At 40.7% G+C, this 14,972-nt stretch overlaps 1 protein-coding gene across 7 annotated transcripts in view; it reads left to right on the forward strand.

Annotated features, from left to right (window-relative positions):
• Positions 1-14,972, forward strand: part of PPFIA2 (PTPRF interacting protein alpha 2) — a 293,474-nt gene that overhangs the window by 155,935 nt on the left and 122,567 nt on the right. For 4 of the 7 annotated variants that reach the window (XM_079991813.1, XM_079991806.1, XM_079991807.1 and 1 more), the window contains 2 exons: positions 5,464-5,526; positions 9,098-9,139. In XM_079991813.1, the coding sequence (XP_079847939.1) occupies positions 5,464-5,526; positions 9,098-9,139 (105 nt within the window). Of the gene's footprint in view, positions 1-2,369; positions 2,704-5,463; positions 5,527-9,097; positions 9,140-14,972 lie in introns of those variants that run through there. The other 3 variants (XM_079991809.1, XM_079991811.1, XM_079991810.1) reach the window with 3 other exon arrangements.

Here is a 14,972-nt window from a genome sequence, read left to right on the forward strand (position 1 = left end):
CAAAACAAACAAGATGAATTTTAACAGGGAGAAATGTAAAGTATTGCACTCAGGCAAAAAAAAAAAAAAAAGAGAGGCACAAATACAAGATGGGTGACACCTGGCTTGAGAGCAGTACATGTGAAAAGGATCTAGGAGTCTTGGTTGACCACAAACTTGACATGAGCCAACAGTGTGACGTGGCAGCTAAAAAAGCCAATGCAATTCTGGGTTGAGGACTGTGGAGTCAGAGGACAGAAGATTACCACACATAAATGTATATGATGGCAGAATGCCTAAAACAGGCTTCCTCAACCTCGGCCTTCCAGATGTTTTTGGCCTACAACTCCCATGATCCCTAACTAGCAGGACTACTGGTCAGGGATGATGGGACTTGTAGTCTCAAAATATCTGGAGGGTTGAGATTGAGGAGGCCTGGCCTAAAATATTCTGGAGGAAGGTGCACATCAATTGACCCATGTGGAAAGACTCTAACATGAAATCTTGACAACAGCCTACTAGACAGTGTTCTGACTGGTTTTGGTGGTAAGCTTCCCAGGTAAATGGTTTCAGAATGGTGCTATAAGGCGAAATTGGCTGGCTAAGGATGATAGGGGCAAAGCCAACAGCCAAATCAATCAGTGGTTTATCTTTTTAAAAGGCGACAGAAATAAAACCAGTCTGTTTGATTCAGTACTCTTAACAACAAAAGATCAATGTCTACATAGAACAAGCTGACTGTTATAGATAAGGTGACAGTCACAAAGGCAACTTTGATGGACCTGAAGAGAGTGGGCCATATAAATCACTTCATTCACCAAATGAAGGGTCATTCTGAGCATTGTGCAAGGAACATATAAAATGAATCTTCAAGTACTATGCTTATTTTTTATTCTAGTTAAAGGAGCGCTAGAAATATGTCATCTGTATGATTTTCAGTGGGGAAACTATCTGCATACTTTTTTTAAAAAAGAGAGAGAGACTCAATTTGTGCTCCTTAGCACGCTAATATGGAAGTACCTCCAGTAAGAATTATTTTCTAGTAAATATGAACAGGATCAGGCTAGGATCACAGAGGCCAAAGAATTAGAAATGATGCTCAAATGCATATGAGAGCATCAGATACATCACTAGGATCTTTAGGTTCAAACTAGATGCAAAATTAGCCATGGCTTTGAATTCTGTGCTTGGGATTTTTCTTCTTCTCTTTTTTAAAAGATCAGAACGACCTGATCTGGATCTGAACCACGATGCAGAGATCTGTAGATGAAAATGATCCTCTTTCCTGAAGCTGCTATTTGAAGCAAATTGTAGCTTGGAGAAGGGGGGTGGGGAACTGCCATGAGGCAAAAAATTAAGTCTTTTCTTTTTGTGCCAAGTTCCTGATCTGGATTCAGCATTCTCTGGCTGTTGTTGGTTTAAAAAGCCATGAAAAAGAATCTGAAGGATTCCAAGTCAAGGTTGATAACATGTGTAATTTACTTTTCTGCTTTTCAACAAGTACAGCTGTGATGCCTTCTAGGTCACAGGCTGTGTGCATGGCATACATTAATAACTCATTTAAATCACTTATAATCACAAGACCTGCCCCACTCCCCAAAAAATCTTGGGAATTGTAGTTTTTAAAAGGGTGCTGGAGATGGTAGCCTGTGAGGGGTAAACTACAGTTACCAGGGTTCTTTGGGAGAAGTAATATGCTTTCAGTGGATGGTGTTATACACAGCCAGAGTCGCTGAATCGTACCCAATGGACTTTGCTATGGAGAGTAAAGGCCTAGACATGGATAAACCTTCTGAATCAATTAAAGCACTAGTTGGATCCTGAACAAAATGACATTAATAAGTGGGTAAAACTAATGCGGTATTATCAAAATATCACTAATGATAGGATCTACCGTATTTTTCGCACTATAAGACTCACCAGACCACAAGACACACTTAGTTTTGGGAGGAGGAAAACGAGAAAAAAAATATTCTGAATCTCAGAAGCCAGAACAGCAAGAGGGATCGCTGCGCAGTGAAAGCAGCAATCCCTCTTGCTGTTCTGGCTTCTGGGATAGCTGTGCAGCCTGCATTCATTCCATAAGACGCACACACATTTCCCCTTACTTTTTAGGAGGGAAAAAGTGAGTCTTATAGAGCAAAAAATATGGTACTTCATTTGCGTGGGGGGGAACGGACCTCAAAGTAAATTGTGACATGAATGAAATGTATGCACTAGTGAATACACAACAGTTATATTTTCAGTATTCTTGAAAGGATCTCTAGAAATGTTAAAATTAAAGTTATGACTGCCATTTTTCTCAGGCAAAGAATAATAGAATCAGGTGTGATGCAGTTGCTGAGGGCACAATAACCCCTTGGCATTAGCTCTGTGACCTCACTTCTTCAGCACTGATGCAACATCTGCCTTCAGCCAAGGATTGCCAGCCATCTTTTTTGGTGCCTAGACAGCGGAGGGGAGGGGGGTCCAAAGTAACAGCCGCTCGTATGCCCTGTAGAGCCCTGAAAGCCAACAAAAACTGCTTATTGTAAGGGGGTCGAAGGGCAAGTTGAACAGAGCTGGGCACATCTGTCCCACTTGCCAAGTCCAGAGGGCTGCCTTAGCTGACGTAGAGCAAATGATTGCTTGTGCTATGGCATCTGAGTACGTTCAATGGATCTGGCTGGCTGGCTACAGAGGATCAAGATCTGGAATCCTGGCTGTTGTTCTGCACGTAGCGTGGTAAGGCCGCTGCTGTTTACTGTGACAGATACTCTCTCTCTCCCTTTTATAAACATGGATGTACAGTGGTACCTCAGGTTACATACGCTTCAGGTTACATACACTTCAGGTTACAGACTCCGCTAACCCAGAAATAGTGTTTCAGGTTAAGAACTTTGCTTCAGGATGAGAACAGAATTCGTGCTCCGGCGGCAGCAGGAGGCCCCATTAGCTAAAGTGGTGCTTCAGGTTAAGAACAGTTTCAGGTTAAGAACAGACCTCTGGAACGAATGAAGTACTTAACCCGAGGTACCACTGTATACATTTAAAGTGCTTTCAGACCACTCTGAGCAATAATGGCTTCTCCCCAAGAATCTTCAGAACTGTAGTTTATCAAGGATGCTGAGACTTGTTAGGAGATCTCTATTCCCACCCCCCACTCCCAGCTACAATTCCCAGAGTTCCCTTATTGCTAAACCACTCTGGGAATTGCAGAGGGTAATAGGAATCTTCTAGCAACTTCTCAGCGCCCTAAAGAAACAGCAGTTTTCGTGACTCTTGTTGGACAAGTGGTATGGTACTGCTTTAATTGTGCAGATGGGGCCATGGCATGTTACAATTATGACATATTTTCATTGTGAACATACAGATTTGGGAAACCAGTTTACCGTCTGCTCTTTAAATGGTTCTTATAAAACTTCAGTGACTTTCAAGTTTTTAAGAATTCTCCTGCATGTTTAATGTGATGACATTGTGCTTCACTTTCCCAGCAAACTGGACTTAATAGTGTCCATTCCTAAATAATATTGAATTTAGCTCTCTGCCCCTCCTCCACTCCACATTTCATCCCTATCTAGAATACTGATGAGTATATAGGGCCTATTTTTAGGCAGATTTTTGGAACAAAGCTTATATTTCTTACCTTGAAAAGGTAAAACAACAACAACAAAAGAGTATTGATATTGTTAGGCCTGCATGTTATCTGTACACTTTATGCTTGTTAGTCAAAGGGCATTTGGGCTAGAAGTCTAAAACGGTTTACTCTAGAGCAGCCTCCACTGAGCAAAAGAGAAGTCTTGATACGTGTGGCTCAGTGATTAAATCTTATGAGTGGTTTGCAACTAAGTAGACCCACTGAAATTAATGAATGTGACAAAGTTAGGTCCAATAATTTCTTTGTAGGTCTTCTATAAAACTTTGTTGAGTACTTCCGCAGTTGTCCTGTCACAGTCTGTATAGCCATTCTCCAGAAGCACACATACACACTGTCAACACAGGGTAACATTTCCCCCCTGAGTGTTTCTCTCTAAACTTGAAAAATCAGTTTTGCAAATTTTGACAGGGAAAGAGCTGGTAGTGGTATTCCCACACCCCACTTTTTTTTGTAAATATTCATTTTGCCAAATCCTGACTGTTTTGTTTGAACTCAAGTGAGTTTAAAGGGCAGTTTGAATGTGCCTTATGAGACTAAAACTCTCGGGAGTGAGGTGGAATTAAGATTTGTGCAGAGTCCCCTGGATCGTGATCTAAATTTCTAAACCTTTGCAAGCAGCAAGAAATAATTTCACCAATGCATTGTAAATTCCTGCCCAGACAGTTTAGCAGTAACATAAAAAAGAAAGAGCATTTTAAAGCATGTGTGGACAAAAGCTACTTGTTCCAGGTTATGAAAATTTAATGTTTGCATCAAATAAAAAAGCATTTTATCTTGTAAAGTAGAGAAAGCATAATTATGATTGTGTTATAAATTTTATTCCTTTCATGAATAAGTCTAAAAAGTACAACAAAATATAAATGATTTGTATATATTTCAACGTCTGCAAGGCTTGGCTCAGCCAATAAACATGGTTGCATAACAAATTTTGGCATGATGTGTTTGTGTGACTTCAAGATTCATAATGCTCTTACGTGTGTGAGTTGTCAGCAAGTACTGTGTGCAGAATAGTCTTGAATGTCGATAGCAACACACATTGATTTGAGCCCCATCTGTACTATGTAGTACATTTAAAGCAGCAGCATACCACTTTAATCAGCTTTGACTTCCTGCCCAAAGAATGCTGGGAAATGTAGTTTGTTGAGGGTTCTCTTTGTTCTCACAGACCTACAGTTCTCAAAGTAGTTTAGCAGTCACTTCCTCTTCCTAGAGACCTCTGTAAATTGTAGCTCTGTGAGGGGAATAGGGTCTTCTAACAAAGCTCAGCACCCTTAACAAGCTAAAGCTCCCAGGATTCTCTGGGGGAAGTCATGACTGCTTCAAGTGGTATGAGGACCCTTTAAATGTATAGTGCAGATATGGCCATGGATATGGGGTACAATCCAGGCAGATGTTCTCTTGTGCATGCACTGCTAAAATTGAATGGGACCGACATACTGACTTTGCGGTGTTCTTGCACAACTCCCATTTGTTGCAGTTGGCCTTGTGCAGGAGAACTCCTTTGTGGGATCATGACCTTGAACAGTAAACCCCACATTCCTGTTTACTCTAAAGTCATCAGAACTAAACTATAAGCATATTGCATACAAGTAATAGTTTTCTAGCATTTTTCAATCAATAATAACCTGTTTGCTCTACAATCAGCAATATGTTCTTACTATGCTAATCTACAATAATGTTTAATTTGCAATGTGAGATTTTAAGACACATGTTGCAGTAAGGTTAACTGTCGCAGCTGAGTGGAAATGAAAATACATTATTGTTTCTGTCACATTATTTATATGTGTGTGTTGTTTTTAAAGCAAATCCTTTCAATTCAGTGGACTCTCTGTTGCACACTTTTTCAGATGACGGTTGCTGCTGGTACGAGCATTGAGAATAACATTCAAAGGACCATATCCTGCCCTAATGTATGTTCTACATATCTTGGATTTTTGTCTGATTATAAATGCAAAATCTCATTATGTGAATTTGCTCTTCTGTCATCTTACGACATCATGTTCATTCCAGGCATGCTGTGTATTATACTACAAGTGAAGGATCTAAGCTGGTTACTGAATTGCCGTTAAAGCATTTCTCTTATAATTTGACAGCTTTGCTAGTAATGTCTGTGATTACATTGCCACAGTTCTCTCAGAGCTGCTTCCTTCCAGCACAGTGCTCTCATCATTTGGAACGAAGGATGCAGCACCTCAAGGCCATGTTTATTTAACTTCTAAACTTGGCTTGATCACCCAAGGATCTAAAGTTGTTCTTTCTTGGTAAACCTTATTCATAAGCTTGTAGTACAGTAGCAGTCTTTGCATTCTACATAATCCGCTATCACCCCAACAACAACAGCCACTTGCAGAAAATGAGTAACTTTGCATCTATCATATATTGAAATATTCAGGTAGGTAGCCATGTTGGTCTGACGCAGTCGAAATATATATATATAAAATAAAAAATGTCCAGTAGCACCTGAGAGGCCAACTAAGTTTGTTCTTGGTATAAGCTTTCGTGTGCATGCACACTTCTTAGTCTCTTAAGGTGCTACTGGACAATTTTTTTATATACTGAAATATAGCATCTCAGATTTAGCCTCTAGGATACTCAATGACTGCTTCCTGCTGTTTCCTTCCCACCCCAGCATACACACCACATATATATATATATATATATATATATATATATATATATATATGAGAAAACCGGTCAAAATCTGGAACAATAACAAAAATTAATATATTCTTGAATCATTTACATATGTACAGGACAGTTATTTGAATAAGCAGATTTCAATCATCCATAGAAGTCACTATCGGAGCAGCCTCTTTGGTTTTATTGGCAGGGCAATCCTATAGGTCAGGGATGTCCAACAGGTTGATCTTGATCTACTGGTCAATCCCAGGGAGGTTTTGGTAGATTGCAGTCGATCACTGGCTCCTCCATCTGGCCCTACCCCCTCGCCCCGTCCTCTAGATCACGATACCGGAAGACAAAGCTCTTGTTGCAATGCTGGCTGTTTCATTAGTGATCTCCTTGTGAGCACTTTTTTTTCTTTCTTTATTCCTTAGCTCTGACCCCCCCCCCAAAAAAAAGGGATTAAAAGGGGGGGGCTTTCCTCTCTAAAAAAGCTCAACAACTTTGACCTGAACCCCCCAAAAGGGGTAGATCACTGCCTCTTAGAATAGATCGCAGCCTCTTAGAAGTTGGCCGTCTCTGCTATAGATGTCAGCCCCACTGAATTCTATGGAACTAATGCCTGATTAGTGGGTAACCTCTGCACCCTTGCTTGGGGGTAAGCTCCACTGAACTCATTGGGACTTAGGTCTAAGTAAACAAGCCCAGGACAGTACTGTAACTAGGGACATTTTGAGTTTTCTAAGCATACTAACCTAGGGCCCAGTTACATCATAAGCATTTTTCGGTTGCAGTCTTCATTCCTTTTGTGCTGACTTTAAACCATGCTGCCACAGGCTGAGTTGGCTGTTTAACTGATGTGGGGCAATCACTGAGAAGACCTTATTATGAGTGCCCACCAACCAAATATTATTCATATACAGGAATTTACGGAGGTATTCTGATGCAAATCTTAGGCTAGTATGGGTGAAGTTGTTTCCTTAAGTAACCAGAATCCAGCTTCTAGAAAGCTTGGTTTGTAGCAGTAACAATAACAAAGAGTCTTGTGGCATAAACTTTTGTGGATTAGGGCAGCATACGCATGAAGTCTTTTCTTCAGCTGGCACATATATGCATACATGTTAATCCCATACATTGGTATAGAGAAAAAAATGGTAAACAGTGAGGTCAAATGACGTGAAATACTAAAAGTACAGGCTGTGGTCATTCTATATATAGTTTAAGATAAAGTTACCATTCACAACAAAAGTATTTTAAGATATTTAACTTAACAATATCAGGTTGATTATGTTAACACTCATAGTGGGACATTGTCTCAGTTGAAACCTAAAAATTGATAGAATGAATGGCCACTTGCAGGTCAGCAGTGGAATTAAAATTTTCCAGAACTGATTTCTAAGTGTTTCCCCTCTATGATGTCAGATTTGTGTCTGTATATTCTTTTGCATAGGAACTTATCTGTTTGTCCTATATATAGGAAGCAGAAAAGCTTTGCTGGCAAGTAATAACATATTAAAAGATGGGCCGATAACTGTTGCAAATTATGTTACTTGATCCTGTAACAGCATTCTTAACAGTATCTGGGTTTGTTGCAGAGTCTGGTCTCTCTCTTTGCTAGGTGACCTGTTGTTACTAATGTTGTTGCAATATAGATCAGATTTGGGGGGATCAGAAGAACTCCATACTTGGGCGGACTTAGTTGTCAACAATATGCTAGCAAAAGCTGTTAGTTACAGGCATTCTTTGAAACTGGTCTTCATTGCAGACCTCAATTCACTTTCTCTTCTATGTCTATTCAGTTTTATTCATTATTAGTCCTATTAGTGGATATTCTTTGCATGAGAAAAGCTGGACTATGAAATGAAAACTAAAAGCACTTAAGTATTCTCTTTCCCAAGTAATATTGGGCATGTACCCCTAAATAATAAGAGGCACCATTCTGGAATTTTGTATTTCACAGACTGTTATAGTATTGGAAAACCTGATCAGATTTTCCTTGGTCTCTAAGACTGGGTTCCTTTTTTCTAATTACCATATGAATTCCTTGGAATTTTATTTTTATTCAGTTTAATGTAGTTTTATACTACTGCATTACTAGCTTTATGTTTTTTTCTTTAAATGATAGTGTTCCCCCTTTTTAATGTTGTACAACTTAAATTTGCTATTCATTAGTACCAACTCTTTCCCCTCTGTCATACCACAGTCCTTTTCAGAAATGAATCTATATGTACTGAATGTGTGCAGGATCATGGCAGCACACTCTGCCCCTGAGCTTGGGTGCCTTCATTTCCTAGTTGAAATAGAGCCTACAGATGTATGCAACTCTGTGTAATATAGGGAGCTCTGCAAAAACAGTGTTCAATATGGAGACGAGCCTAGACTGCTTAAGGCATAATGCTAAACCATTGTCTAGGCAAGTCTCAGACTCTCCTCCTCCAGTGCTCCAACAAGAAGGAGCTTGCACAGTTTCAATTCTGTGGCAGATTAACCGATAGTCCCAAACCCTCACAAATTCTGGCTAAGCCCTAACAATGGCTGGTGAAGCATGCCAATTTCAAACCATTGTTTTAAGCAACCGACTTATCAAAATATAGTTAAGGTAAACCACAGTTTAGGTGACATACTAAACTGTGGTTGATCAAGATCAAAAGATTCTAATCTGTTCCTTACAGCTACACTGGAGGATAAGGGAGGCATTGGATTAACTAATCTGAAATAAGGACTACTCCGCTTCAATTTTCACCATGGCCAATTCAGATCTAAAATCTCCCATGCTAGAAAGCTCTATGCAGTAACCACAGTGGTTTTGGTAGGGTTTCTCGCAGATAATGGACTCCAATTTTTGTGTTTGTTTTTTAGATGAACAATGCAGACCAATGCAGCTACTGTTCTGGAAAACAGGTGAAAGTAATTCCTTTCTGTTTTTAGTGCAATATATATATATATACACACACACATACACACATTCACATGGAAGAACCCTAATAATTTGGTCTCAAATAGCAAGGGTTGGGTGGAGAGAGTAATGTATACCACATAGAAAGTAAGGGAAACACTTTAAAACAAACCAGGTCTGGATCTGGGCGCATCAAAGGACCGTGTCAGTTTAAAGCATTGTAAATTTAAACAGGGAAAACAAGTAGAGAAAAATGGGACTCCACATTGCCATCTGCAGGCACAATGTTATATCGCATATACAATGCATATAAATCGCTTTTTCTTTACCAGTCTGGCTGAGTCCCAGGAGAAACAAAGTGGAACCCTGTTGTAATGGAAGAATAGGGCAGCTCCAGTTTAGCACTAAGTCACTCAATCCACCAGTGCGAGGATTTGTACAACTGAATCCCCACCCCACCCCGTCTTCTCCCCCTGTAACTCCCTAAATCTGTTCTGGGGTTTTTCCCAACCCTCCAGAGCACTTTTGGGGAGGGTGTGGGATGTTCATGGGAGGAAAAGGGGCAGGAAAGTTCTGTTGCACAAGCATGGCCAATGGCTGCCTACCTGTTTTCCATTCCAGCTCTCAAATATGTGTGGCCACAGTGAAGACAGAAAGTACTCTCTACACATTGACAGAACTTCTGACAAGCACTGGTTCACTAAATTGTGTTTTGCTTTGCAAGTTTATTTGAGTTCAAAAGCAACATGTCCCTGATTCAGATGACATAAGTAGCTAGTTGTACACTGCAGCTAGTAGCTCTCGAATGGGCATGTGTATCTTTATCTGCATTCAAAAGATACAGGCTGCCAACTCAGCTGGGACTAGATTAGTATTAAAAGGTGGTAGTGAATGTACCCTGGTTCTGCCTGTGAATCTTGCTTCCTCTTTACTGCATTGTATCTGCTGCTGCTTCTTTGGCGATCACTCATAGCCGAGTAAGATTGTCTTCCATGAACATGGTTTTAACAATGAGTCCGTAAGTGACTGTGGAGGCCAATTCTGGATCCACACGTCCTTCCACAGTGGGAACATTGGTTTCTGGGTGGGAGCTGATCACGGTGTGGATTTGCCAAGTGTGCCTTCCTCTTAGCACGTTTCTCCCTTGCATCCTGAGTTCAAGTGTCTTCAAAGCCCATGACACCTTAGGTAAAGGCTGTTCTCCAACTGGAGTGCTCACAGGCCAGTGTTTCCCAGTTGTCAGTGTTTATACTACATTTTTTTAGCTTTGCCTTGAGACAGTCTTTAAACCTCTTTTGTTATTTAGATAGATAGATAGATAGATAGATAGATAGATAGATAGATATAGCATATGCATATGCATATGCACATATATAGAGATGCACATATGCACATGCAAGAATACATATTTAGCAGGGCTTCATTCACAAAGAATTTATATGCATGTGTGAACTGAAATCTTACAAAACAAAAAAAAAAACCTACCCCAAATCAAAACCCTTTGACCATCTCTCTGTGCTAATTTAGTAGTAATCTTGCCAAGATTATTCTTGTTTAGTACAGATTCCAAGATTCTGCTTATTTGGTACAGATTCCATTTTCATGCCTTGAAAATATCGCACTAGTGTGAGCAGAAAAGCCACACTGGTGTAAAGAGAAGTGTGAAAATTTTAAGCAATTAAAAAAGAAAATGATGAGATAACAGACACTGGTGGGGTTTATGCCACTTACAACTTTCTAGAAAATTAGCAAGCCAGACTGTTGTTGGTTTTTTTTTATCAGTTTGGCACTGCTACATATCCTATTTATTTAAATTGTATACTCTGTCTACTTGCTCTGCAAGAGCTCTTAAATCAGCTTACACTGCAATTACAATTCGAAATTATGCTGGCCATGGGCTTCTTCATATTGCACCAGAAGAAGGGTTGGGAATGCATATGAGATTGTACCTATAGGCTTATCACTTGTCTTGAGATCATAAGAACAGCAGATCTTTGGTGGATCAGACCTTCCAAACCAGCATCCACCTTTCTATCTCATCCAGAATCCTTGGTGGGGGGCCATAGCTCAGTGGTAGAGCATCTGTTTTGCATTCAGAAGTTCCCAGGTTCAATCCCCAGCATCTCCAGTTAGGACTAGGAATCCCCAAAATACTGGAGCCTCTGCCTCAAATGTTGGAGTCAGCTGGCAGACACTGTAGACCAGGTATGGGAAACCTGTAGCCCTCCAGAAGGTGTTGGACTCCAATTCCCATCATCCCCACACAGAATGGATAATTGCCAGGGATCATGGGAGTTATAGCCCAACAACATCTGGGGGGTACAGGTTGCCGAAACAGCCTTGGCCCAGTATATCTGAAGGCACGTCTCCACCCCCATTGTTTAGCCCGGACACTGAGATCCACCTCTGAGGGCCTTCTGGTGGTTCCCTCACTGCAAGAAGTAAAGTTACAGGGAACCAGGCAGAGGGCCTTCTTGGTAGTGGCACCTACCCTGTGGAACGCCCTCCCATCAGATGTCAAGGAAATAAACAACTATCTGACTTTTAGAAGACATCTGAAGGCAGCCCTGTTTAGGGAAGTTTTTAATGTTTGATGTTTTATTGTATTTTTATTTTTTATTTTTATTTTTTAAAAAAAACTTTTATTTTGCTTTAAGCAGGTACATATAAATATAGACAACCAAAATTACAAAGGAAAATTCCTTAATAGTAATGGAAAAAACTTTAAAAAACTGCAAAAAATATTGAAGTACATGACACAGAACATAAGCAACTATAGGAAAGAAAAAAGAAAAGAAAAAAGAAAAATAGAAAAAAAGAAAAAGAAAAAGGAAGATGAGCCAAAGCAGGAAAGCTCATCTATTGTACACTTCCGTCAAGCTCACAACAGATCATTATTCTTATCAATTATCTCTATCTGCATTCCAAAGGAATCCCTCATCTTGGTATCAGGGAACATTTCTCTATGCGGTATCATTCTAAACATAGCCAAATCTTTCTTGCTGAGCCCTTGTCCCCTAAATAATTATTTAAACATTCCCATTCTTCTTTCACCATTTTTTAAGGTTTATCTCTTATTGCATCTGTCAGCTTTGCAAGCTCCAAGTACTCGCACAATTTGACTACCCATTCCTCTTTAGTGGGTGTATTTTTATCTTTCCAGTGTTTTGCCACTATAACCTTTGCTGCTGACATTGCATACATAAATAGCCTAGTTTTGTTTTATTGTATTTTTTTGTTTTATTGTATTGTAATAGTGTTTTATTCTATTTTGAATATTCTGTTGGGAGCCACCCAAAGTGGCTGGGGAAACCCAGCCAGATGGGCGGGGTATAAATAATAAATTATTATTTCCATGCTGAAGGCACTGCATCGCTAGCTGTATAAGGCGGTTTCCTATGTTCCTTTCCAGCCCAATATGTTTTTAATATTTTTGTAATAAAATAACATTCATCAATGCAGTGGTACCTCTGGTTGCAAATGGGATCCGTTCCGGAGGCCCATTCACAACCTCAACAGAACACAACTTGCGTCTGCGCGGGTCGCCATTTGCCGCTTCTGCGCATGCGTGTGACTGTACCAATAAATAATGTATAGTCCCCATATATCAACAGTGTAAGTAGAAGTAACAAAATTTAAGACCTCCAGCTACTTCTGCTTACTTATGGATATAAGTAGCTGTGTCGTGGGTAGTTGAAGACTTGGCAATGCAGTCAATGATTTAGTTGTCTGACAGTGTCCCTGTTCAGTTTTTTCCTTTTAACATGTGATTGACATGTGCTTCCAATAGTGGCTAACTAGGTACCAGGCAGGGGGTGAAAGCAACCCTGCTTCCCTCTTCTCCTTGTTCGCACCTGATATTCAGGACGAACAAGGATGTTCTATTAGCTATCATGGCTTAATAGGCCTTTGTGTGACTAATAATTTTTTCTAGCCTACACAGGCTGCACACAGCCAGCTAACTTGGTAGCAATCACTGTATCTCGTGCGTCTAAATTCCTTGATGCTTTGTGTGCTAGTGTACTTTGTTTTGTCCATTTTGAAGCTACTGCTGATCAGTAGGTAGGTTCCCTTGTTCAGGTAGTAACCAATAACCAATGCCCCAAGGCTAAACATGTGGAGACTCTGATAGCTTTTACCCATAGATTGCTACTGAAAAGGCCCATTAGTTTCAGCCAGCCTTCCTTTCAAGTAAGTGTGCTTAGCAAGGCAGTCTTTTTCTTGTGGCCCCATTGGGCATCCATTACTAGAGTGCATTTTGTACCTAGTCACAGATAGCCAGAACCACCTGACAGGTTGTTTCTGCTGGCTTCACAGCTATAATTAGATAGACTCATGCTGTTAGAAAAGGTGGATGATATCCTATGAGTCAGTTGCATGACTATTCATATGGACTCACGTACTCCTCTCACAACACCAATGAAGTTTGCCTTTGTAATGTCTGTCTCTTATCAGACCTTTTTTAAAAAAATACTGCACACCCATGCTAGGATTGGGGCCAAATAATCACAACCTCACATCTTTCCCACTGCCCACAAATCCCCCAAGTTATTTCTTTTTAACTGCATGTTCCCTCATGCCTGTTCCTCTCTAGTCCTCTCATTGCTGCTGTCCAAGGTCCTGCAACTCCAGCTCACCCTGTCATCCACCTGACCTGCCACATTGGCTATCCATTGTGCCCCTTGTGGTCAGGACAGAGCACCTCTAGGTATTCAGCTTAATACAGACATACCTTGGAAGTCTAATGGAATCCATTCCAGAAGTCCATTCGACTTCCAAAATGTTCAACTTCCAAGGCGTGGCTTCCGATTGGCTGCAGGAAGCTCCACTGGACATTTGGCTTCCAAAAAATGTTCAAAAACCGGAACAATCACTTCCGGTGTTTGATAGTCCGTGAGCCAAAGCGTTCAGCAAATAAGCCATTTGAATTCCAAGATACGACTGTATATGAACATACAACTTGAAAGCACCTACATCTCTTTCCGTGCACTAAACAATATGTTCCAGTGTTTCTGCTCCTGCAGAAACAGCCCATTGCATGTAAGATCTATACAAACATTAAACTGAGCAGGTCAGTAGCAGGGCTGTTACTCACTGTCTTGCTGCTTTCCTTACCCCCCCCCCCATACAATGTATTTAGGGAACAGAGCCAGATCAGTGTAGTGAGTAATGATATTGCATTCTATTGTAAACGGTAGATCACCGGACATCACTGATAGATCACTGGCTCTCTCCAAAGAATCTCAACAAGCTTGGCTCCCCTAAAAAAAAGCTTAACATTTTTGCCCTGCACCCCCCAAAAAGGGGGTAGATCACCACCAGTCTCTAACTCTGTGAGTGGATCGCAGTCTCTTGGGAGTTGGCCACCCCAGCTATACTGGAAGGAAGGTGTCAGTGTGGCAGTTGTGAAGAAGGTACAGTCTCTCTGCAGAGTTTGCAAGCTCTTCATTGCGGCAGTCAGCAGACTCAGCAGTTCTGGCTTCTTTTTTATGGTTTCAGTGTGGGAGGAGAGCAAAGACATATCAACGATTGCAGAGGGCAAGGCTCAAGGGCCCGCTGTTGGGTATATTCAAGATTAAATTGCAGAGCAGCAGCTCATTTTGAGAGCATTCGGCATGGCTGTTTTTTATACCTCATCATATATGGAGGTCTAAGTGCTCCTCTGGGAATAATCACGCATGCTTGGAAATGCAGTCCTAGTTCTCGTTAAGGTGCCAGATCTGGATCTGGGTTGTACTCCTTTAGACAGCATGCAAGCAGGGGAGCGGGCAGTGTCACATGAATGAATGCTGCTCCATACAAAAGCGGCTGTGTTAATGATGGCAACAAGCACTGCAT

This window comes from Podarcis cretensis (assembly GCF_951804945.1).
Source record: "Podarcis cretensis genome assembly, chromosome: 10".
Taxonomy (NCBI): Eukaryota; Metazoa; Chordata; class Lepidosauria; order Squamata; family Lacertidae; genus Podarcis; species Podarcis cretensis.